At 33.0% G+C, this 25,904-nt stretch overlaps 3 protein-coding genes and 1 non-coding gene across 9 annotated transcripts in view; 2 read left to right on the plus strand and 2 right to left on the minus strand.

The window, feature by feature from the left end:
- Positions 1 to 1,267, minus strand: part of LOC116011941 (INO80 complex subunit D-like) — a 4,719-nt gene extending 3,452 nt beyond the window's left edge. For 3 of the 6 annotated variants that reach the window (XM_031251379.1, XM_031251378.1, XM_031251376.1), the window contains exon 1: positions 1,159 to 1,267. The gene's annotated coding sequence lies outside the window, so the exon portion shown is untranslated. Of the gene's footprint in view, positions 1 to 1,080 lie in introns of all 6 variants that reach the window. The other 3 variants (XM_031251381.1, XM_031251380.1, XM_031251377.1) reach the window with 2 other exon arrangements.
- Positions 1,268 to 3,612: 2,345 nt separating this feature from the next.
- LOC116011827 (glucan endo-1,3-beta-glucosidase 11-like) lies at positions 3,613 to 7,553 on the plus strand. Its single transcript, XM_031251244.1, has 3 exons — positions 3,613 to 4,009; positions 4,764 to 5,803; positions 7,136 to 7,553. The coding sequence occupies exons 1-3, from the start codon at positions 3,946 to 3,948 to the stop codon at positions 7,196 to 7,198; spliced, it is 1,167 nt and encodes a 388-aa protein (XP_031107104.1). The 5' UTR covers positions 3,613 to 3,945; the 3' UTR covers positions 7,199 to 7,553.
- A 12,754-nt stretch (positions 7,554 to 20,307) lies between these two features.
- LOC116011686 (blue copper protein-like) lies at positions 20,308 to 22,469 on the plus strand. Its single transcript, XM_031251088.1, has 2 exons — positions 20,308 to 20,696; positions 21,673 to 22,469. Exons 1-2 carry the CDS (start codon positions 20,507 to 20,509, stop codon positions 22,269 to 22,271), a joined length of 789 nt encoding a protein of 262 aa, XP_031106948.1. The 5' UTR covers positions 20,308 to 20,506; the 3' UTR covers positions 22,272 to 22,469.
- Positions 22,470 to 23,672: 1,203 nt separating this feature from the next.
- On the minus strand, positions 23,673 to 23,762 carry LOC116014571. The gene has a single exon (XR_004097438.1). It is a non-coding gene; the product is annotated as a small nucleolar RNA U36a (small nucleolar RNA).
- Between the last annotated feature and the right edge of the window lie 2,142 nt (positions 23,763 to 25,904).

Consider the following 25,904-nt stretch of genomic DNA (forward strand, 5'->3'; position numbering starts at 1 on the left):
CCCCCCCCCCCCCCCCCCCAAAATCCCCATTTACATTATTATGTACAAGCAAAGAAATGGATATTGACAGCTAAACTAATAAACACTAAAAAAATAAGGGCAACGTCATCCGATAGAGTGAAACACAATCACAGAAACATACCATATATCAAAGCAAAAAGGATGGACAACCAAACTTGATTCTATACATTCTAAAGAAAGAATGTAAATTTTCCAAATTGCTACACATTCTATAGAAAGAAAATGAATAGATCACGCATCTCATCAGTTAGAAACATTCAATATTCAAAGAAAACACACTTTTCCAGCCATTAACTTATTCAGCTCTTATTTTGGGTAATCAAGTCTTCTCGATTCAATTGAAGAAGTTAAGATAAGATCCAACCTTTTGCATGCTAAATATAGAGAGAAAAAATCAAATTGATTCTTACAAGGTAATATATGTTCTATACTTTCTCAAATCTTTTTCAGCCCAAAGAATAAATGCCCACACCACGGGGTTCAATCCTGTGACCATCCATTTGGAATGGTAACAATGCCTTCATACTACATAGTAGTTGGCATTTGGCAAATAAAGATCTATATAATCATTTCAGAAAATATGAAAAACAGAACCAAACATTCACATTCCGTGTAAAGTCCCCACCAATGTTCATCCATTTTTGGAACCAGTACCGGAAGTTCTGGTTCTAACCAAACACACATACACAAATATTTCTACCTCTGCTGCACTTGTATTATTAAGTACAAACTCCGATTGAGGTATAAACAATTTATAGCAAAACAGCAGAGATCAGATATCCTAAACACACCATGGCTCGTGTTTTTCAAAAAACTCACTTCATAAAGCTAAAATCTTCCTGCAGTTTTTCAGCAACCAAGCACAAATATTTCGACTAAAGTTATGAAACTCCAGATCTACTCGCATAAGTCCAAAAACTGAAAGCAAAACCCCTAAAGATAAATTGGAATAAGGATATCAAGCAAATATAAATAAATAAGAACTTCAGAAAGATACAAAATTTTCCCCCATTTTTCCCAAAACTTGATAGATAAAGCAAAGCAACCAAGGGAACCTACTCGTTTCTCCAAACACAGGCAAGACCTCAAAGAAAACGAGCAAATCAATAGCCTTAAAGGCTAAGTATAGGGAGTGACCTGTGACCCCAAACAGAAGGCGAGGTGAGCTTGTGACTCTCGTGAGCTTCTACTCCTCACTGCAGTAGATACGCCTGCGGCTGCTCAACACGACCGCCGATAACAGCCCTCCTTCAATTTATTATTATTATTTTTTAAAAATCTTTTGTTTGAATATGTGGGAGGCAGTTTTTGAGAGAAATGAAATATTAAGTTAAAAAGTAGGGTTTGAGGCTTTGGTTGGTAAAACGGGTTTAACTAAACACATTTAGTAAAAAAATAAAAATTAGGGAGTTTTTTTTAGGGAGTTAATTTTATAATTATATATTAAAAAAAGTTAAAAGTGGGGTTTATGTTATAAATATTACAAATTTGAAAATTTAGTAACAATAATATCGTAACCTTTGATTTCTCAATATGGATGGTGTGTGTCCACGTTTTATACAGAGGATATAGTCTTACTTGAACCCTCCTCCTACTACTAATACTAATAATAATAATAGCTGGGTACAAAAATTATAATTATTATTATTATAACAAATAATATGTTTATTTTCATAAAAACAAATAAAACAATATAAATTTTTAACTTTCAACCAAACAAAACAAGATAATTTCTGACAAATACATAATGCATTAATCAGTAAATTAATAACAAATTATTTATATAATGTACTAGATACTAATATTTCTTTACACATGTATATAAATAAATAAATAAATATAGACACACACATTAGCGGACCCGCCAAGCCATCATGCAATGTTGCCAAAGCTCCCCAATTTAAGCAGTCTATAAAACTTAGAGTCCGCTCTATTCTTTTTGTGAGGTAGGACAAACTAGCTTGACGAGCTAAGAGCATCTATATCAGTTAAAAACTTTTCACAATTTTTAATGTGACAACAACAAGGAGAGAGGAAACAAAGAGGAGAAGGAAACAAAGAGGAGAAAGGAAAAAGAGAGAGAAAAAATTCGGATGCATTTATTGAAAAGTTAAAAAAAAAAAAAACACACACACACACCTAAAGGCCTGCAGCAGACTCGCCACAAAGTCAGTGCTTTGCTGTCATTTATCTCTTTAGTGGACCCATTAAAAACCTTACTTTACAGGAGGTAAAATGCAAGAAAAAATCATGTTCCACATAAACAAAAACCCATTTTTGGTTTTTAAATCTGACAAAATCCAAGAAAAAACAATTGTTATGGATGCTCTAAGGGCATCACCAATAATAAATTTTGGAGGTTTTTACATGGTTTTTGAGACATAAATTGCCAATATGGAAGAGAGAGAGAGGAAAGAAATATAAGTAGTGAGTTCATCCTGTAAGGAAGAGATTTTTGCATAAATGTGAGACCCACTGTTCAAACTTGTCATTCGCACCATACAGGCGTGGCTGTCACCATTGTGCCCATCAGGCGCGTGCACTACACACACCTACTGGACATGTCATTGTCGCTATTCAAACTTTTTTTTTTCTATCTCCCACACATCTTCTCTTTCCTAATCACACTAACAAAAACCTCTCAATTTAAAAAAATTAAAAAAAAAATAAAAAACCTCCTACCACAGGATGCTCTAAAGCATCATAAACCCAAATAGGAAAACTTTTTTGTCTAGGTCCTCACCAATCCTCCAGACTCGACTAACCACCTTTGTAAATTCTTCCTGGGTAATGACATAATTGATACACAATAGTTGATAGGATCTCTTCTACAGTTCTACATTGCACACTCTCTACTCCCTTTAGCATTGCATACATGTGAATGTGCGATAGAATATTATATTCCATTATTACCAATAATTAATAATAGTAAAAAATGAGAGGAGAAATTTAAAGAGTCGTTACAACCGACACCTGATAATTTCTTATATAATTTTTGCTCCTACAAAATAAAACCCAGTTTCTGTTACTCCTTACATGACTATTTTTATGTGGGTAATTTTTCAATTTTTTTTTGCTTTTTAAATTTCAAATCTTAATTCATTAAAAATTATGTAATCAACCCAATGGGGTAGCTCAAGTGGCAAGTGAGCTCTCTTTGTGGGGAGGAATTTCAGGAGAATCCGGGTTCAATTCCCAGAAGTGACCAGTGACGAGGTGGACCCTGGACCGTTAAACGGACGGAGGTAAATTTACCAAAATTAAAAATTATGTAATTTTAATGAATGACTTTATAGGAACATGAGTTCAATTATACCATATGATGATCCACCTTCTAAGTGAATTATTAATTATTTTGAATACTATTAAAACAGCATTACCTCAAGGATACAATCATGTGCCATTAGATCATAAAGTTATTAACAACATTATTTGTTTATTAAGAATTCATTATTATGATTTTTAAGTACTATTGACTCGTTTGTATATATTTTTTCAATTTATTGGAGGACAAATAGCGAGCTAAAAGTCAATATTTATTCATGATTTTCAATATAATTTGCAATTGCTAACTGAGACGAGCCGTCAAAATCCAAACCCGAGAGACCAAAATCTCCGGCATCCACCGCAGTGGACCACCACTTTCAAACACTAAACAGAAAGCGTTCTTTCTTCTTCATCATCATCTTCTTCTTCTTCTTTACCTTTTACCTTCCATTTCGTACGTACACAGACACGTTCATCCCAATTACTGTGTATAGGCTCGGGTTTATTGCTCAATTCAGCAACTTATAATACCGTATGGATATATGGGGGGAAGCAAAGGAGTAGTATCCTTCGCAATGAATGATGAAGTCTGAACTAGCTTAGCTTGTGCACTTTCTGAATCGGAGAGGGAGTCGTCGTCATCTTTGCCTCGGAGCTATGAGGATTTCGTTTATTCTTCTGCGATTGACTCTTCTACTGTTCCTCTTCTGCAATCACAACGGTGATCTTTCTCTGCTTTTGAATAATTTATTTCATTTTTTTTAAACTATAAGACTCTGTATGTTGATGGCCTGATGGAGTTGTTAAAGAAATAAAATAACTAATTATAGAACTTTTTGGCTATTGTGGTGATTCTGTGAACTTTGCTGTTGTTAAAGATCATGGAGGATGATAATTGTATTGGATCATGAAGGGCCACAATTTTGCTTCAATATATTTGATCCTCCCTTTTCTCTACTAAAAGTTTTATAGTTTTCTATTTTTTTCCCTCTATTTTGAATTTGAGTATGATCAGACAATTGACTTTGCTCCATGTAAGGGTGCTGCGTAACTTCTGTCGGTTGGTTGATGACATACCTACTGAGTACTGAATTAGGAATACCATTGATTTTGATTTATCTATGTGCTGAAAGCTAGGTTTTATTTATTTATTTTAATAATTATATTATATAATTTTAAATAATAAACCTTATTTCTTTAGTGGATTTAAATTTGAAAACTTTTTACTGGAGAACTTCTTTCTTTGCTGATTATTGTGCTAACTCAATTATATTGTCGGGACAAATGGCAAAAAAGTGACATTAAAATGCAGGAATTATTTTAGCTTATTGCTCTTTTGTTTATGCATTGATATTGATATCTCTAATATGCCTGATGGCCTCCTGGATAATCTCGTGGAGCTGTTCTTTTTATGTTTCCTTTTGTGTTTTTTGGTCAATCAGATGACACAAGGGAATTTGCTTCCTAATTTTCAGGTAAACTCAGTGTGAGAGCATTCACTGGAACTTATGGGATTAATTATGGAAGAACTGCAGATAACATCCCTTCACCGGATGAAGTTGTTAAACTCCTAAGAGCAGCAAAGATAAAAAATGTTAGGATTTATAATGCAGATCACAGTGTCATTAAGGCATTTAGAGGAACTGGGCTTGAGTTAGTGGTTGGAATTCCAAATGAAAATGTAAAAGATATGAGTGCTAATGCAGATCATGCACTGAATTGGGTAAAAGATAATGTGAAGGCATTCCTTCCTGACACACTCATTGTTGGGATTGCTGTGGGTAATGAAGTTTTGGCAGGGAATGATTCTGAAGTGTCAGCAGCTTTACTGAATGCTGTAAAAAATGTACATAATGCCACAAAAAATCTGGGAATTAGTGATGCTATTCAGATAACAACTGCACATTCACAAGCTGTTTTTGCAAATTCGTTCCCTCCTTCCTCGTGCATTTTCAAAGAGGATGTTGCTCAACTCATGAAACCACTTTTAGAATTCTTCTCCCAGATAGGATCCCCTTTCTGTTTAAATGCTTACCCCTTCTTGGCGTACACATATGATTCAGACAAGATTGATATTAACTATGCTCTCTTTAAGTCAAATGAGGGCATTTATGATGAGAAACCTGCTCTTCATTATGATAATTTGCTTGATGCTCAGATTGATGCAGCATATGCAGCTCTGGAAGATGCTGGATTTAGAAAAATGGAAGTTGTAGTTACAGAAACAGGATGGGCTTCACATGGTGGGCAGAATGAACCTGCTGCTACAGTAGATAATGCTAGGACATACAATTACAATTTGCGGAAAAGACTTGCAAAGAAGAAGGGAACTCCAGTGAGGCCAAAAACAGTGCTGAAGGTGTATGTTTTTGCACTTTTTAATGAGGATTTGAAGCAAGGTCAATTGTCTGAGAAGAACTATGGATTATTCAAACCTGATGGGAGGATCTCTTATGATATTGGTTTTTCAGGACTAAAAGATTCATCTGCAACATCCTCTATTTTGACTTTGAAGGTATTGGGCTTATCTTTCCTTTGAAATACTTAATGTGATTATGTCATCCCTCATTTCACATGGTTAAAGGTTAACTTTTGCTTGCATGTTTCTAAATGAGAGGTAAAAAACCTAGATGTTATGAAGAGACCCCAATGTGTCTTGCAGAGGACTTACTAATCATAATTAAAAATTAAAATTAACTAGAAACTGATGGTAACTTTTATTCCATGATTCCGTGTGCCACTGTGCTGTATCAACTACAATGATTTATTTGCCCTGGATAGAAGGAGAGAGAAAAAGAGATAGGAAGATATTGCAGTTTGATTTTTCCAGTAGCCAAGAGAAAACAAGGTTTTCAAGTTTAAGTGTTTCTTGTCTTGTCTGATAACTGAAAGTTTGTGGGGAAGTACTGAAGTAAGTTTTGAAGTTTTATTATTACTTCTAGTGCTCTGTTTGGTACATGTTGCCATGTTGGGTCACATGATTGTCTGTTGGATTTGCTTGCAAGGGTGAACTTTCACCCACCTTTATGCCTAAATCAGAGCGTGCTAGCTTCTGAGTTGAAGGAAGGGGTAAAGATGAAATAAGAAGAGACATGTTTCATGTTTGTTCTATTTTGGCCCTGTTTGGTAAATGTTTGTTAGCTGATTGAGTTAAAGGGTATGGCTAGTTAATAATATTAGTTGATTGTAGAAAGGTGTTTGGTAAATTAACTGTTAGTTGATAGTTTGATGTAATTTCTTTTCTCAAAAAGTTAATTGAAAAAGTTGTTTTGAGCAACTTTTTTAATTTTAGCATTTTGGAGTTACAAAAAGCAGATTAACCAAATACTTTTATATATATATATATATATATATATATATATATATATATATATATATATTTTTTTTTGAGGAAACCAAACACTTATATTGATCTTTAAACAAAGTGAAATAGCTAATAGTGATCAAATAAATCAAAAATTGGGTGATAAGCTAAATATTTTACCAATCAGGCATTATGCTTGCAAATATGATGGCATCGCAACTATATTCTAATCATAAGTCACAAGTATTGAATAAATGGCACTGATAGTGAAGCTATACAACTAACTGTACTTGCTATTAGGAAATCCCTAGGGGGTAACAAAGGTTAGAAAGTTTTCCTTTTCCCTGTGTCAGCTTTATTGCTATAAGCCAAACTCCATTTTGATATGCTGTTCAATATAGCTCCTACAGATTTGTGGTTTACCTTCCATTAACTAATTCTTGTTGACATTCATAAAAAAAACCTTGAAGAGATTTATAAGCTCTTGTTTCATTGCATCTTGTATTATGAACTTATCTGTTTGCCAAATACACAACATTGCAGGGAATCATGGTTCAAGGATCCTATTTCTGGGTGTTCGCAATCTGGGTGTTGCTTTTGCTTTAGCCTTCATGGTTATGAAGCCAGTTTTGATCCTATTCTACTTCTATACTAGTATACTCTCTGAATACCATATCATATCTACGGTATTCATCTGCATCTACTCCAATTTTCCAATTTTCTTTTCTCCACTTTTTCATTATCTGTCCTCTTCTTTAAATTGGAGAAATATACAAGGAACATATTTTCTGTTTTCTTTACTGTAGTTTGAATTTCTCTTGTAAGTAAGCGCACTTTCAATATTATGTAGAGATACATTTGTAGTTAGTTAGCTATAGAAGCTGCTGGTTGTTTTGTTTTTAATTACTTCAGCAATGTAAGTTTCATATTCAAATGAAATGCTCTTTTTTGTTTTTTTGCACTTTTGTTACCTTTATTCACCCTTTGGATATAATCTTAGCCTTTTCTTGATTATTTTATAATCATATAATACAATCGCCTTTAAGAATACAATGTTTATTTATCTATTTAAATAAGTATGTTTTCTTATTATGCTTGACTTGTTCCTTTATCTTAATCAACTCATTTTTATACTTTAAAGTGTTTAAAATTCTAATTAATTTATTATATTACACTAAATATTGTAATTTTATTGAGGGAAAATGCGTAGTAGTAATAACACTAAACTAGTATAAGAAAGAAACGTGTGCCATAAAAGAAACTTGTGCCACAGTAGGTCATGGTTCATTTATGTGAGCCAGAATAATGAACACAAGCAAGAGTGACAGCAGAGAAAAAATTAAGGAAATTTGGACCAGATTGAGTCAACAATATCAACAAAGCTTTTAAATTGATTGTAAATTAAACCCTTAAGATTTGCTTTCAAAAAAAACCCTTAAGATTTTGTCTAGGTCAACCAAAATTTATGTCCAAAGATGCCAAAAATTGCTGACTCAATAGTCATCCTTTATGGTGTGTACATTAATCCCTAAAATATGCACCATGGTTTTTCATAATATTTGCTCTAAATAAATAAATAAATAAATATGCACACCATCAGATATATAAACAAAGAAACAAATCAGTGTGTGGACAGGTGGGCAAGAAAATGAGAAATCATGGCCTTCCACATGACCTTCATGTGTACAATCAACTTCTAGGTTTGATATTTCTCATCTTTTTTAATTTTCTTGGCTCGGTGTTGTCAAATGCCAACATTTATGTCATCAAGATATATAAAAGGAAAAAGTTTAATTGTCATTACACAAATCTTTAACTATAAGGCTAATCTTTAATTCAAAAATTTCTCTCATTTTCTAAAATGAGTCTCACTTCCACATCATCAAATTTGTAAATTCTTCACTTTTTATTCTACATGCAATATTCTCTTACTTTCAAAAAGTGATCCCACTTTCGTATTATATTATTATAAATATAATAACCAAATAATATAATAAGATTAAAAAAATTTCAAAAGTAAACAAATCAAATTTACCATGTTTTTTCTCTCACTTTCTCATTCTCTTTCCTCTTGTTAATTTAACAATTTCTCTCTTATTGCAACACACATGACATTAAATAATAATAAAATCTCTTGCCACATAGATTATAAAAGGTGCCAAAGGTGGATTGGCAGGGTAGGGTTGATGACAGCCTAACACTACAATCATTTAAAATTAAAGACGAATAATCAATAAAAGGGAGATTATTTGACACTATTAAACACTCTAATTATAAGCAATATTTTTTTTTAGCTCTATCAGTCAAAAGACCAGTTTCGCAAAAAGATTAAAATAAATAAATAAATCAGATAATGACATTTGTAAATCAATTTAAAAAATAAAATTTTATATTAACTAATGTTCAATAATTGAAGGATAAAAAATGTACTATTCTCAAATTTAAATCACTAAATCAGTAAAACTTTATCTTAGATGTTCTTGGTCCAGATAAAGTGTGAAGAGGCATTTCTTTATTTATTCTATATATCCCATGGAATAGAATTTATACAAGGCGCATCCACATATGCCAAGACTGGATAAGCATAAACATAAAAATAATGTTATATATATATATATATATATATATATATATATATATATATATATATATATATGCTATTCCAATAAAATCACTCTAAATTGACATTATTTGATTTTTTAAAATTCATTAATTACTGATAAATTGGTTTATAACAAGTTAAATTAAAATATTAAATTGTTAAGAAGTGAGTGAGTTAATTAATTAGTTAATGGTATCATCACTTTTAAATAATTTGTGTGTTTTTTTAGTCTTTATTTTTGGGAAGAAAATTTCAACAATCTTCCCATCCCTATCAAAAAGATTTATTAAAAAAAAATATTTCATAATGTTATATTCAATGAATGGTATGGAGTAATTTCTCATGAAATCAATGTCATTTTCTGTTGTTAATTTCTATTTTGTTTTCTTTCCCAGATACGATGAGTAAGACGAACATTCAAATCAAACAATTCAAAACCGAAACCGATTCATTTGGACCAATTCAAATTGAAATTTAAAAATAAATATATTAATTTGGTTTTAATTTGAGCCATAGTTCAATTCGGAATAAATTATAGATATCTATAGCTCTATTCCACGTGAATACAAATTACGGCATTTTTTTATGAGAAAACCCACGATCATTACTCAAAAGTGTGCATTGACTATTGAGTAAACTCTACTTGACGGTAAATATGTTACCGGTGTATATTAGAGAAGAAGTAAGCAATCACATTATTATGTTCAGGGTACAATATTTTTCGAGCCCCCATTATTGTAACATGAGCTCATCCTTTATACTATAAACTTGTAACAATTACTATAATTGCACAACGGCCTCCTATTAAGTGACACTACCTCCTCAGTTAATTGAGGCGCCCCCTCCATAAGTGTGCTCGCATCTTGTAACCGTTCCATATGCTATTGACTGTTACTATTTGACTGTCATCATTACTTCAATGGGACCAAGTGCATTGGTCGGATCCAACACCGCCCAATTATCATGTCGCCAACCCCCTACTCCCAAGTTGGTTGTACCCCTTCTTTTTTGTGTTAGAAGTGGATGGCTCGAGGCCCTCTCCCTTTCGCCACACATTTCCAGGTTGACCTTGTTGCCGGTATTGTTTTTGCCTTGGATGCTTCACAAATTGAGTAAAGTATCCGCTCTGAATGAGCTTCTCTATTTGTCTTTTAAGAACATGACACTCGTTAGTGTCATGGCCAACTTGCCGGTGAAACCGACAATATTTGGGCTGGTCTACCTTAGGGGAAACTTTCATGCACTCGTCTGGGAATTGCACCATCCCCATCTCCTCGGCTTGGTCCAGGATTACGCTAACAGGATGGGTTAGTGGGGTAAAATGATGCAAGGGGATCAAACGGGGTCCTCTTAAGGATTGATCTCTACTTCCTTTCTTTGACTAGCTCGAGCTTGACACCTGGTTGGTTGGATCTATTTTCTCGGACTTTCCTCCTGCCTTGCCTTTCTCCTTTTCTATTTTCTTCTAATCGACTTCCTTTGCTTCTGCGTAGCGGTTGACCGTCCTCATTAGATCTTCATAAGAGCAAGGACGGTGGGTTTTTCTGCATGTGGAAGTCTCTTGACCTAAGTGCTTAGATAAATACTGGGATCGCTGCCTTGAGTCAAAATCGTACACGTTATTAACTTCATTCTTCCATTTGTTCAGGAAATCTCTTAAGCTCCCCCCTATCTTGCCTTATTGTGTAGAGGTGAGAGAAATGCTTATTATGCTGTATACTGTCAGAGAAGTAAGCCAATAAGCTTTTCGATAGCTCTGCAAAATTTTGAATTGATCCATCCAGGATCGTATTGAACCAGTCATGGGATGTCCCATCCAAAGTGGGCAAGAATGCCTTGCACATAATGGTGTAATATGCCCTAATCATCACCATAGTTGCCTTGTACAACGTCAGGCCCGGCCCTGGGCAAGGGCAGGCTGGGCCCTTGCCCAGGGCCCATACGTGGAGGGGGCCCATCCTACTCCCAATATACATATATATAGTATATATATAGTATAAGTACATAATATGTGTACATTTCAACAAATTGTTAAATAGCTTGGATGGCAACGTCTATTTGAATGGTAAGGGATCAAACCCTTCCTTATACATTCTATAAAAAAAATATTTGAATGGTAAGGGATCGGTTAACCGGACCCGTACTTGTTACTTATTAAGTTATTTTCTAATGTATTTCTTTTTAAAAAAAATTACTGAAATTCCTCAACTCTCACTTTTTTGCTCATTTTCTAATGTATTTTTATAAAAATTATTTTTAATTTATATTTTTTTGTGCTTAATAGTATTTTTAATGTAGTTTTCAAATATATAAATTTTATATACTAAATACTAAACATATTATGAAAATTTAAATTAAAAATAACTTTAATCAAGTCACGTTAACCAAACAAGACATGTAAAATACGACGATGGGGGTTATATAATATATTTTGAGATTCAATTATGAAAAAAAATTAAATATAATTTAGTAATTTACTCCGTACTTTTTTTTTAAAAAAAAAAAGAATTTCTAATCAATGTAATCTATAAGCTTCTATATTATGTGTCATTGTAATAAAATTAATCTAAAAAAGTTTGAAAATTATCTAGCTAAAACAAAAGATTTTTATAAAAATCATATCAATAGAAGATGTGTAATTTATAATATGCTTTCTATTCGAACTATTTTATCTAAGTAATTATATTTAATATTTTTTATGAATATTTTATCACGTTTTGAAATATTTTAATTTATTATATATTAGGATAACAATGCTATTGCTTATAAGTTTACTCGATTTTAAATTATTTAATTATTTTTATAAACTATAATTATTTAGTTATAAAGGCACTTATATGATTATTTATTATTTTACATTTAGGAAAGGACCTAGAATTTTTTTCATGAATATTATTGTGTATATAAAAGTGTTAAAAACTTTTTAACCTTATTTAAAGTTATTAATTGATATTAGTATAGTTTTCCTTATTTAGGGTGTGTTTGGTTCATGGGTTTAGACACTAAGAATTAGAATCAAAATCACAGTTAGTGTTTGGTTGACAACTTTTTAAAAACACAACTATGAGTTTTGATTACCCCTTCAATAAAAAATTACATTTCCTAATTATAAAGGAGTACCATTACATCTTATTGGATGTTATTATATTCGCCTTGATTTTTATTTTTTTTTTGCATTTTTAAATATTTATTCCAATTATAGGGTCATAGACAACCAAACATCAATATTGGTAATCATTTGAATTTCATCCTACTACATACTAAACATGCAAAATACGTTCACCAAAACTCATTACCATTACCAAGTATTTGATTCCCATATGCGTACCAAACACACCCTTAATTTAAATTTTAGATATGAAATATATATTAACTAAGGGCCTATTTTTTTTATCGCGCCCCGGGCCTATAAAATGGTTGGATCGGGCCTGTACAACGTCATGTTCACACGCAGGTCCGAGGTCCCTGCGTAGGCCTTGATAGTCGGAAGCCTAAACTCCTTCGGAAGGGGTGTGTCCATTATCCTCGGGATAAATAGTTCGGCCATCCTTACCTCGGGTTCAGGCGACTGCTCCCTCGCCTTCATTTTCTTCTCTAGCTCCTCAATTTTATTTTGTAGTCGCTTTACCACTTCCTCCTGCTGTGATAGCTCGTCCTGGTGTGGTTTCTTGGTGGATGACCCCTTAGCCCTTGGTTGTGGCCATAACCTCTGTTGGATAGTAACCTTCTCGCCCCACCATCCTAGGCGGGCATAGAAATGGCCGGTCGATGTCTAATAGAGCTGCTTACCTGAACTCCTTCCCCTCGACCCTTCAACTCTCTTTCCCTAGAGCGAGGTTGAGTTTCAGGGTGATCGCCAGTAGCACGGGTCGTATCGCGGCATAGACGTTGGGTCTTCTCTCGCATCACTTCATCCTTCTACGCAGATGCTCAAAGCACTTGACCTTGAATCCCTGCCACCAATTGGTTAAAGTTGTCATTGCCTGCTGAATGACCTGGGCCGTCGCCTGGAGATCCATAGGCGATACCTGTGCCCTGGGCTCTTGCTGTCCTCCACCACGGTTGTTGTTGAGCTGGTCATGGAGATCACATGAGTTTTTTTTATCGGGAATTCATGTTAATATTACCATTGTCGTTGATTTAGGGCCATGGAAACCATGGGAACCACTTGATCTAGATCGTGCCATTGCTTCAAGCTCGTATATGAGAGAGAAAAACGCGTGTGTCAGCCTGCTTGAGAGTTAATCTCATGTTCTCAATGAAAGCACCAATTACGGTAAATATGTTACTGGTGTATATTAGGAAAGAAGTAAGCAATCATATTACTATGTTCATGGTACAATATTTTTTGAGCCCCCATTGTTGTAACTTGTAACATAAGCTCATCCTTTATACTATAAACTTGTAACAGTTACAATAATTGCACAACGGCCTCTTATTAAGTGACACTACCTCCTCAATTAATTAAGCCCTCCATAAGTGTGCTTGCCTCTTGTAGCCGTTCCATCTGCTATTAACCGTTACTATTTGACTGTCATCATTACTTCAATGGAACCAAGTGCATCGGGTCGGATCCAGCATCACCCAATTATAAGATATGTACATAGCACATGCTGCATATGCACACACGAATGTTGAATTCACCCAACTAATTTCATCCATAGATTTATTTTTTAATGCACCATATTGGTTCTCATGTACTCATTCATGGGAGGGTGGTTCTCATATAATCACTAATCTAGAGAGAGAGAGAGAGAGAGAGAGAGAGAGAAGGGGCCCCCGGTGGGGGGAGTTGGGGGTTGGGGAGGATCTTATGAGAACAATGTCTCACATAAAAATGACTATTAATCCCACCAATCTATCTAGGTTTATTAACGGCTTGAAAATAAGTACGGTAGAAAATGTAGGGCCTATTTTATCTCTCTCTTTTTTTTTTTAATTTTTAATTTCCATGAATTGATTAACTTAGATAGATCATAGATGAATGTGATTAATTCATTTGTTTTTAGAGGATGCATTGTATATATATAGACACACGCTTAAATCTTTAACTAAGCTTAGGTCAAATTAAATAGATCTCTCTTAATGATAAAACCAAGTTATTGGACATAATTTGTTGATTTTCGTTTGTAGCCTTTTGATAGCGGGGCATGCTTAACTTTCTTATCACCTCAGCAACTCATAAATTAAAATATGGACACTTTGCCCGTAAGGGTAGCTCAAGTGGTAAGAGAGTTACACCTGCAGCCGAGAGGTCGTGGGTTCGAACCTCAAGCCCTTGAGTTTGTGCCGGTCAGCTATGGGTAACCTAGGCTGATTTACCTCCTTGTGGCTCTTTGCCGGCTAGGGTCACAGGGCGAGGGCTTTACCCACATACTCACATAGTGAGGAGTGGGGTTTACCTCGTTAATAAATAAATATGGACACTTTCTTCTTCCTAAAATAATAAATAATAAATAAAAAGTTAAAGAAGGATGTTGACCCATAATGAATTGATTTTATTTTATTTTTTAATTTCTTACTTTTTAATTAGTTTTTTTTTTTAATTTGTATGAATTGACCTTTTATAAAGCAAGGACAGTTTTTCATTAATCCGCTTCTCTAACTTTTCTAGAAATTATATTTAATAATTGCTTTCCTAAAGTCATTCAAGTTTTTATAATGGTAAATCATAATTAAAAAAAAAGTATATATATATTTTTAAAACAACTAACTCTATTAGATGTAGTATTTGTTCAAACATGATTTCTCGACCTATTGGAGCCCATGACCTCCCATATGAGAGAGCCACTACTCTGCCCATCTGAGCACAAGGTGCTTGGCAAAAAAAAAAAAAAAAAAAAAAANATATATATATATATATATATATATATATATATATATATATATATATATATATATATATAGTGTATAATGTCTTCACCATTATGAGATTAATCCAGATTCAACTCTAATCGCGCAGTCAAACAAATTGGGCTCAAACTCTTTAGCCTGAGACACAAAGACTATGTATGTACTCACATTAACTATAATTATTTTAATAAATTTTTTACCTTTTTGTTTCTAAATTAATTTTTTGTTAGTATTGTAGTAGCCTAGTAGTTTGTCCACCGTCCTTATGCATCAATATAGTTGTATTGTTCTTTAGGAGAACGGTAGGTAAAAACTATCAAAATCTTTATATATAGAACAATATAAATTTCATTAAATAATTAGCTAGTTTTGAATTTTTATTACTAATTATGATTGTACATAATATACATAGTAGGTGATGTATTGGGGATTAATTATGCTTTACCATTTGAATTGTTAAATGAACCTGTGTGTGATTTAGTAAAAGAGACTCATTCATTTTTAACCAAACGTCGAGCTCAAGTTTAATACTTTTTGAATCATTGTGTTGCTCGCCGAGTTCAAGCTTTATAATTAAACAAAAAATAAATAAATACACTGCACATACACATAGCGAGTCAAACTCAAGTCTAATAAATTAATCAAACCAAGTTTGAGCCTTATAAGACATTAGCGAGTCAAACTCAAGTCTAAATTTTAAGCTTAATCGAGCTCAAGTCTACCTAAGTTCGAACTTAGCTTATATTGCTTACACTCCTAATATAGTTGATCTTTACGATCAATACTTTGTGATTTAGGTAAAAGAATTTGAGTTTCCTTTTAAGTGAGATTTCATGTTAGAATCATAGTTTGATCAAAACTTGGGTTCAATCGAAACTTGAGTTGGAAATGAATTATAATATTAAAATGTTAAAAGTATAGATTTTATCATCGTTTCAAATACTATTGTCTTTAAGTTTTTTTTATTAAATTAATAAGTATTTTTAATAAATAAATAATTAAGTTCACTTGAAAAAGAAGAACAATCAAAATTTAACACGTTACTTAAATAATCATAATAATAGGAATGTAAGAGCATTGCCTTTTGTTTAATTTGGAAAAGTACAAATTATATGAGCATATTCCTTAAAAAGTTTTTCTTCCTGTAAAATGTGGCCCAATGTAAACAAAAGTTAATTCACCTTTGAAATTAAAGCAAGCTTTAGATTACCCTAAAAAGTAAACTATACAATATAATAATAATAATAATAATAATAATAATAATAATAATAATAATAATAAAAGTAATACTTTCAAATAGAAATGTAAAAGTATTGTATTTTTCCTTAAAAGTATTACATTTACCCTTATAAGTAACAAAAATTTTTATTCATGATTAGTATTACATTTGAGCATATAAGTATGACATTTGTGCATATAAGTGTTACAATTGCATATTGACCTGACTCGACCTGTCTCATGGTGAGACGGTCTCACACAAGTTTTTGCCTAATAATAATAATAATAATAATAATAGGATATATGGTGTTTGTTCTTATCTTTATTAAATAGGATATGGTCATATATTATGTATGTCTTTAGTTTCGATAATTGTTTTACATCACTGTCACTCCTCTTTGTAATAGCCATTGAAGTCTTATCATAACTAAATAGTAAATATTGATTGAATTATGTGACAACATTATTATATTATGGTTGTGTTTTTAATGAAATTGTTGCATATATTTGGCATCAACTAATTTAAATAAGCATTGAACTCTTCTAATATCTATTAGAACCGATCTGATTCTCTGAACAATCGGAATTTTGTACTTCTGTCGGATCCTCCCTATCTCCTAATCGAGCTTCTGCAGGTAGATGTACTATACTCCTAATGTTATCAAAATTTAAAGTTACTAATTTATTTATATATGGAGGGAGAGACACACACGTAACACACCATATATGCATTGTCTCAATTCATTTAGTTGTTTAATTTGTTTTACATCATTGTCAATCTTCCTATAACTTAATATAACAATGAAAATCTCCCATGATTGATATATTCAACCCCTACAATACAAGATAACATATGCTAGGCCCGCCCAAAAAAAAAAACTGGTTAAATGGATAGAACATAATTCTCGCACTTAAAAGTTACAAATTTGATTATTGCTAATATTATCTCTTATATGACGTGGTTTGTGCTTGAAAGTCACGAGTTCAATTCTTGGTAACACCATCTCCTGTGGAGAATAGATTTTATCAACTTTGTTAGTCGTTGAACATTGAAGCCACTAATAAATAGTGCTTTTAAAATAATAATATGTTAAGAATGATAAATTATATTCACAATCATTTTATTAAATTAAAATTAGGTTAGATTTAAGTTCATATAAGTTTTATTTTGTTAAAGATAGATATGTAATATAATAAATTATATAGTATTACTAATAATTTAAACTTTTATTTGAAATAAAATATAACCAGTTTGGTTGGCGTGAGTAATCGTGGACTTTTATCCCTTAAGATTAAGATAGGTCGGGAGTTTGAACCCTCTCTCGGTTGAAAAAAACAATCTGGCACTTTGTCACTACTAATTTTGGTTGAGTCTAAGTAGATTAGATTCTACTCATTGACGAGATAAATTTTATATATTTATAAAGTATATACACCCATAAAGTAAAGAAAATGAAGTTTGGAAAGCCTTTGAATAAGTGTTTATTTCATATTGAAAATAATATGAGTATATACTAATATAAATACATTTTAACTTTTTAGGGGTTTGTAATGTGTGTTGATAGAATGCTCTCTCTCTTGCATGTTGATCATTATGTTTGCACGATTGCGCTAGATAAAATTAACTAATCATTAATAATTTAGGGATTACAAATATGTTCTCTCCATATTAAAAAAAAAAAACTTTTTGACAAAAGATTGAAAATTTCTATTTGAATTACTATTATCAAATAGGAATAAAGATCAAATAAATCATTGAACTGCACAAAAAAATACAATTAGGTCATCGAACATCAAACTAAATAAATTAATCTCAATAATATTGCTAACATGAACACAACATACACTCAGAGAATATACCCAAGGATTCAACCAACCAATAGACCAAGAGAATGAATCAAAAGACATGAATAACAACTCAAGAACCAAGGTGCAGTACTCAACAAAATATTCAAACAAGTTCCAAAATCAGAGAGGAAGACAACTAACAGATCACAAAACAGCCACGGGAAACAAAACCAAGAATACACTAGCGGTACACCTTGGCGGAACACTCTGCACCGCCACATTCCCTGCCCCCCAACAGACGGAACTCTCCAGCGGAACACGCCGGTCCGCCGTCCTCTTCCGCAAGAAGGTACTTTTTTTTTTTTCTTCTTCAAAATTGTGCTATAAAACTCATTTGTAGAGCAACATCATCTACTCTCCTTCATCCCTCTTTCCTCCCCTCTCTCCTCCAACAAAAAAGAACTTTGACAAAAATTCAAAAAAACACCAATGATGATACTCTTATTCACATTAATCTTATTTTTAAACGAGTCAAATTCCTTTTACTCGAGGCATCACTTTTAAGTCTTCAAATGACTTAATGAGCATGGAAGTGGGCATATGAGGACATGTCAAAGTTGGCCAACTACACATTCGATGAAAGTGGGACATGGTCCAACACTGTAGCGTTTACAATGCGGACAAGTGTCCTCCTCGACTTTGACCATTATACCATTCCCATTATAATTGGGATAGAATCAGATTCAACTAAGCCTAACTGTTCCAATCAGATGCTGTTCAACTGCCTTTTCCCAAAACTCACTTTTCATCTCCATTATATTTTCTCCACCTTATTCCCAACTATATAATAACATTAATAATATAAACTAATTTATTTATTCAACTACTTTAAGCTTCTCGTACAGTTTGGTTCCAATCAAGATCAACAAACCAACCCTTTCTTACTGCTAGTATGCCTACTGTACGTCTCTCTGTATATAAAAATATGCACCGTATTTTATATGATGTAAAATTTTTTAAATTGAGTAACGTGGGTTACAAATTTCACTAGCTTCAGAATTCAACATGTTTTACATGTAGATGTACGTAATCATATCAAAGTGGTGTCTAATCTTTCTTTTTTTTTTTTAATCTTTTTTTTTTCACTGCCTGTTTTTTCATTAGGTAAAAAAAAAATGCTAAAATACTGTATTATTATACAAAACATTACACTTTTATTTGAGAGAATTATACCATTCAATATTTATAAATTGAATGCATAATATTTATTGCTAACTCAATGCTGAATTTTCAATATAATAGATAATGTTCACAAAAATACAAGGGAGAAGTTAGATAAATGACTATCCGATCCTCTTGTAAAATGAATAACTAATTCCCAAAAGATACTTCTAAGAATACAAAACAAATTAAACAATAAAATAAATCTACTAATATCTCTCCATACAAAGAACAAATAAATAAATAACAACAAAAACTAAGAACATAACACAAATTTTTAGGTTTCACAACACTCACAAAATCAACAATGGTTAAAAGATCTTGCAAAATATATAAGTATGAGATCAAAATCTAGCTATTCTCAATAATACTATTCTATTACTGACCTATCCCACCAACCAACGTAACATAATTTCTATATTAATTTTCAAAGCAAGCAATGAATAATTGATTCAATCGATTAGGCAGAGGCTAATAAAAGGCTAAGTTCAACAATTGATGGCTAGATGTACAGATGGTTAGGCAGAGGTTAGTGAAGAGCTAAGTCATACACCCTGAGGGCGTTTGGTAAATAGTTGTTAACTGATAGCTGATTACATGCAAAATGACTTTTTCAAAAAGCTAATCGAAAAAGTTGTTTTAAACAACTTTTTGAATTTCAGTATTTTGGAGCAATAAGTTGTTATAAAAACTAATTAATCAAACACTCATATTGATTGTTTAACCAAGTCAAACAGTTAATAGTAGTCAAATAAATCAAACATGCCCTATCTTTCAAAAAAATAAAAGTTAGGCATTCGTTATGAGCTATATACTATAGCTTTTAACATAATTGTAAGCGTTGGATCCTAACATGCTAACACAATCTAATCCCTAATCTAATTATTAAATATCCACAACTCCACAAAGTCCCCATATTAAGATCAAACACCACTCCAAACAACTCCAACATCTTCTCCAATTAAATTTCCCACGAAAATCTAAGTAAACATATTCAACTAACGCGGTTTATTCAATCGACGACCAAAACCACCCAGAGACTTCCATTTAGGCCACCAGCCATCCAGCACGGTCCAAACGAAAACACTCGATAAAAGCTAAGGTAGACAGTAGACTCTATAAATACACACACAATAATTATCCCCAAACGCCTCTCAATTCTACCTTGCCTTTTTTCCATAACCAAAAGCCAAACAGGGGAGCTCTGAGAACACTATCCCTACCTAATACCTATGGCTACAACGATCAAATTCGCCGCGTTTGTTGTGCTCTTAGCCGCCGTCGTGGCGACGATGTTGCCTGAGACAACTAACGCCGCAACTCTTGTTGTCGGCGACACCACGGGATGGACTGTTCCTCCCAGTACTTCCACTTACTCCGATTGGGCCTCCAGACAGACCATTAAAGTCGGTGACACTTTAGGTAAATAATATATATAAGTGGTTTTCCCTTTTTGTTAATTTTTGTAATTGAGTTTTAAACATCTCTTTGCTTTTTTGTGATCATTAATTTTTAGTTTTGTACTGTGTAGTTTCTATAGAAACCTTGATATCTAGACCTTAAAGAGTTAAAAGAGACGATGAATATTTTTATTTATTTTTATGCATTAAAAGGTTAGAGATTAAACTTATGAACCTCGGATTGCAGATAAGTTTGTGTCAAATTATTATTTGTAAAATAATAATTTTTTGACTTTTAATTCCTCCATATTTCAATATTCAAGATCATAAGACTCTCAAGACATATGATATTATTAATTTTGTAAAAAGAAGATTATAAATAATATTTCATGGTTATTGCGCTATAAAATTTGAAAGTTGTATGGAAATTAGTTTTGGGATACTTCTTTTTTTAATCTCATAGTTTGTATCCCTCCACTGAATTGATAGAGATTATTTTCTTGGTATAACTTTCTATACGTTCCGTGCAATCTGCTCGGTATTCGGTCAGGGTCAAGTGTCCTTAGAAAATGTTTTATTCGGTCAAGCCTTTGACTCCTTCAACACCGGAGGGGGGTAATTCAACACTCAAATCAACACTCAATACATTCAGAAATACAACACTCCAGGCTAATCTATAAGCTCTTTTTCCATCTTTCCTATATCTTCATTCTTGTATAGAGTTCATAGAAAGACACTAAATGACTACCCTGTAAGAATTTACTTTATCACTTAAGATATGCGGAATTCTTTGATTTGTTGCCCCATGTACATAGAATATGGGAATTAAATTATATATTGTGTGCTCGAGTTCGTATTTAGAATTTGAAATAAGAGTATAAATGTGATACGTAAAATGTGTTATTTAATTTTACTTTGACTTTATAGAAAAGTAGTCCGTATTATTTATGCCAAAGACAATTAATTTCTAAATGTTTTATTTTTGTATTTTGGGACAGTGTTCAACTTTCCTAGTGGGGTACATGACGTAGCTAAGGTAACAAAGAGTGCATATGATAATTGCAACACTACAAGTCCGATTTCACTCTTTACAGTAGGACCAGCCAGTGTGAGTCTGAATTCCAGTGGAGAAGAGTACTTCATCTGCACCTTTGGTCAGCACTGCCCATTGGGCCAAAAACTTGCTATCAATGTTTCTGCTGCCTCCGCACCTCCCTCTCCTACTCCCGCCCCGACTCCCCGCCCGACCCCTGTCCCGACCCCGACTCCAAAACCAACCCCGACCCCGGCCCCTACCCCAATTCCAACCCCAAAGCCTAGCCCGGGCCCGTCTCCATCCTCAACTCCAACTCCAACTCCAAGTTCAAGCCCTCCGGGGCCTGCGCCTGGTCAGGCACCGACTTCTCCTAGCCCTAGTGGAGGTACCCCTGGAGGTCCACCGGCACCGGTACCGGCGACCAACACTCCCGGGCCCACGGGCAACGCTCCCGGGGGAACGCCCACGGCGCCGCCACCGCCTAGCTCTGCTCCCACAACTAGTGTTGTTGCCACTTTTGTTGTTGTGGCCATGTCAATTGCCATTGGTGTTGTGTGCTAAATAATTTGTAGTCCGGTATAGAGAATTTTGTGTACGTGTTAGTTATGTCATTGAGTTTGTACTTTATTACACAGACAGACAGTTCGTGCGTGCACAGACATCTTTGTTTTTATTATTATTATTTTGATTGGCTAGTGAGGGAGCTACTGATTGTTGTTTGTTGATCAATAAAAGGTGTTATGTTTTCAATTTTGATTAGAATTTCTGCTAATTTAATTGCCATCTATTTTTTTTAGAAAACATGTGATCAGGTGCAGGTAAGAAGGCTTTAATCACCAAAGTCTTCTCTGAAATAGTTATAACAAATGGTGGAATCTAATAAGTTTATTTTTAGAGATTGTTATTCCATTTTGAACATTTTTTTTTTATTGGGGGACGGGGGAAACTCGAGGGAGGAAACAAGGAACTAGTCTCTCTCTCACTCTGCGAGCACAAGTGATATGTCCCAAATCATTTAAGTATTCACTGCTCAGCGGTCTAGTACCAAAAGTCACCCAATCAGCATGTTACGTTGCCAGGTTTTCATTGCTGAGCATCAACAACCTCATTTTGTTCACGATAAATCACACGGATAATAATCCTTCACTCCTTCCCCAGCTACCGTCTAGCATCCTCAATACATTCCCTAATCGGTCCACAAAGCACGGTTTCCTCATGGATCCAATTAACAACGCTTTTCGCACCGGATTGAAGCTCCACGTCCCGAATGTCCTTCTCCCAAGCCCATTGTATGCTCTTGACAATAGCTCTTGCTTCGGTGATCTCCGGTGAGCCAATCTCGACATTAGTCGAGAATCCTTCAATCAATCTGCCTTCACCGTCTTTGATGACACCCCCTTATCCGACCTTATTGATAGAGGCCTTAACACTACCATCCACGTTCATGAAAAAATTATACTTCTTGTTAATTAAGGTTTAACTTAAAAAATAAAGTAGCAATGTTTGGATTTAATTTTTGTATATTTTAAAATATGTTATAAAATATATTAAAGATGAAATGTTTTAATATATTGTTTCATATTATCTATTTGTGTTAATCTTATCAATTCATTAGATATTTAAATAGAGAAATATTTTCCTTTTTGAGAGGCGAAATAATATTTAGAAAATATTTAATATCATGGTTTTTATTAAACAAGGATATATGATGTAATTTTTGTAAATTAATAACCATAAAATAGAAAAAATGTTAAAAGTCAATACCTTATTTGGACCGCCACTAAAACAGACATCTAAAGTATAGTTAAAACTCAAAATCAAGAAACAAAGATAAATATCACAAAACTTATGTAAAAAAAAAACAATAACTGGCATTTGAAACTTGAAAGATGAACTGTTATCATCAATGCCACAAATTAACAACTAAAGGGATACTTCTTCATATTGAAACAAAAAAACTCTAGGCTCATATTAAGAAATTCAACAATTTATTAGTTATGGCTTCATCGATTGTTCTCAGAAGCGTAAATAAATACATTTTAATCATCGCCAAGACCTTGAATAATAGAAATAATAAAAGATAGTTCAAAAGTACATATCCAATTTGGAAACGTAGAAACTATAATAAACGTACTTAGGAGTAAATCTGTACCGTAAAATGAATGCCACGTAACATCGGCGATGAATTTTGCTTTCATTGATGATTAGAAATAAAGTAAAGTTGAGCAGAGGCAAACAATTGAACAATTGAAAAATTGAGAAAATTAAATTCAAAGACGTATATTTCAAGAACAAGAAAGTATAGATGTTAAATTAACATGGTGGTGACGAGAGGCAGGGACGTCACTAGCTAGGCACGACTGGAGCCTGGACTGGAGACCGGCGTTGGGGCTCAGAATGCGTAACTGGCTGCTTGACTGATAATGAGGCAGTGGCCTCATAATTGTGTTTAATGTTTATTTATTTACTAGTATTTTGTACGCGCGATGCGCGAAAACTTATGCCCAATATTAAAATATTAATAAATAAAAATAATTAAAATGTATAATTCAAATTATATATACACAAATAATATATGTATTTTATACACACATATATGATTTACCATTCATAGAAATTTAATTAAAATATAATCAACCATTAAATAGAAATTAATAATTTTAATAAAATGACAATTAAAGAATAGGAAAAAGATATGATAGATATAGGTGTAGGGTAATAATGATGGAGTTAAAACTAACGGTGTTATAACGGTGTAAGGGTAGTTTTGTATAACAAGAATGTAGTAGGGACAATTTTGTCTAATAATATTGAAGTGTACAACATTTAAAGTAAAATGTACACATTTATTAGCATCCAAAAGGAGGAACATAAATCAAGGATATAACTTTGATTAAGACTTATTATGTTTTTAGATTTAGGTTTAATTTAATTGTTTCAGGAGGACTTTGACTCATAATGAGTAGGCATTGTCAAGGAAGGGTCTACTTGGATGGCGTGACTTAGTGATTCATAAACTAAGTTGTCAATTAATCATCTAGAATTGGTACTAGCTAATATTTTTAGTTGCTTAGAAATAATTATAAAAAGAAAAATACAAAATCACTTAATTAAATACGTTCAAATTTTAAAAAGTTCAAATTTAAATTGAATATAAAGGGTTTACTTACCTGGGGACACTTGCTCCATAAAAAATTATCTTCTTTCATCAATAAAAAAAATCCACAAATTTTCTCTTATCAATATATAAATTAATATTTTCCTCTTAAATCAATAGAGATAATGCTCATTTAGAGAAGTTTAATAGCATTATGTGTAAGACATATATATCTAGACTTATGCTTTTACATGTTATTCTATATCATTCCAATTACCAATTGACCATCACAATGCATTCAAAATTGAGGTTAAGTACATGCTTTTCCCACCTTGAATATCCTCTAAAAATGGCGTAGCCATTCTACTTTTTAACCATACTTGTCCAAGAAAATTAACTTAAATTTCATCTTGATTTAACTATCACAATTTACTTCAAAGGTTTTATTGTCATTGCTACACCGACCAACACAACAACTTAGTCAATTGTAAACTTAGAATCTTTAATATATGATATCCAATTAACATTGTTATACCCTTCTAGTACACTTAGATATCTAATCTTGTAAAGTGCAATTTGAGATTATAAGCATACGTTAAGTATCTCATTATTCTTACAATTGTCATTTAGTGATAGTGACAAGATAATAACTCGTGTATTTACTTAGTGATGGTGTAAATGTAAACGGGGTACGGATTTACACCACGTGTGTTGTTTGATTGTGTATGATGTAGTGTATGGAGTGTGTATGATTGAGAAGAAAAGCCATGGATTCCTCCCTAGTGAACAAGAGAGAGAGGGTCGAGAGGCCAGGATCCCAGGATGCCATTACAGTGGAGGGTTAGGTCCTTTATATAGGAATAGGACCTGACCCTTCGGGAATATAATATTTCCCAAAGGTCACTTGCCCTTTAATAATTCCTAAGGGACACCCGACCTTTTAGGGGTACAATAATACATGGACTATATACATTGTATTTCTACAGTAGTCCCTTGGGGTATTTACCCATCACTTAGTTTACTGACCAAGATGGTTATATTTTTATCATATAATTCGCGACAGACCTTTTTTTAATAGTGATAGAAAAAATCATTAG

The sequence above is a fragment of the Ipomoea triloba genome, chromosome 3 (genome assembly GCF_003576645.1).
Source record: "Ipomoea triloba cultivar NCNSP0323 chromosome 3, ASM357664v1".
Classification (NCBI taxonomy): Eukaryota; Viridiplantae; Streptophyta; class Magnoliopsida; order Solanales; family Convolvulaceae; genus Ipomoea; species Ipomoea triloba.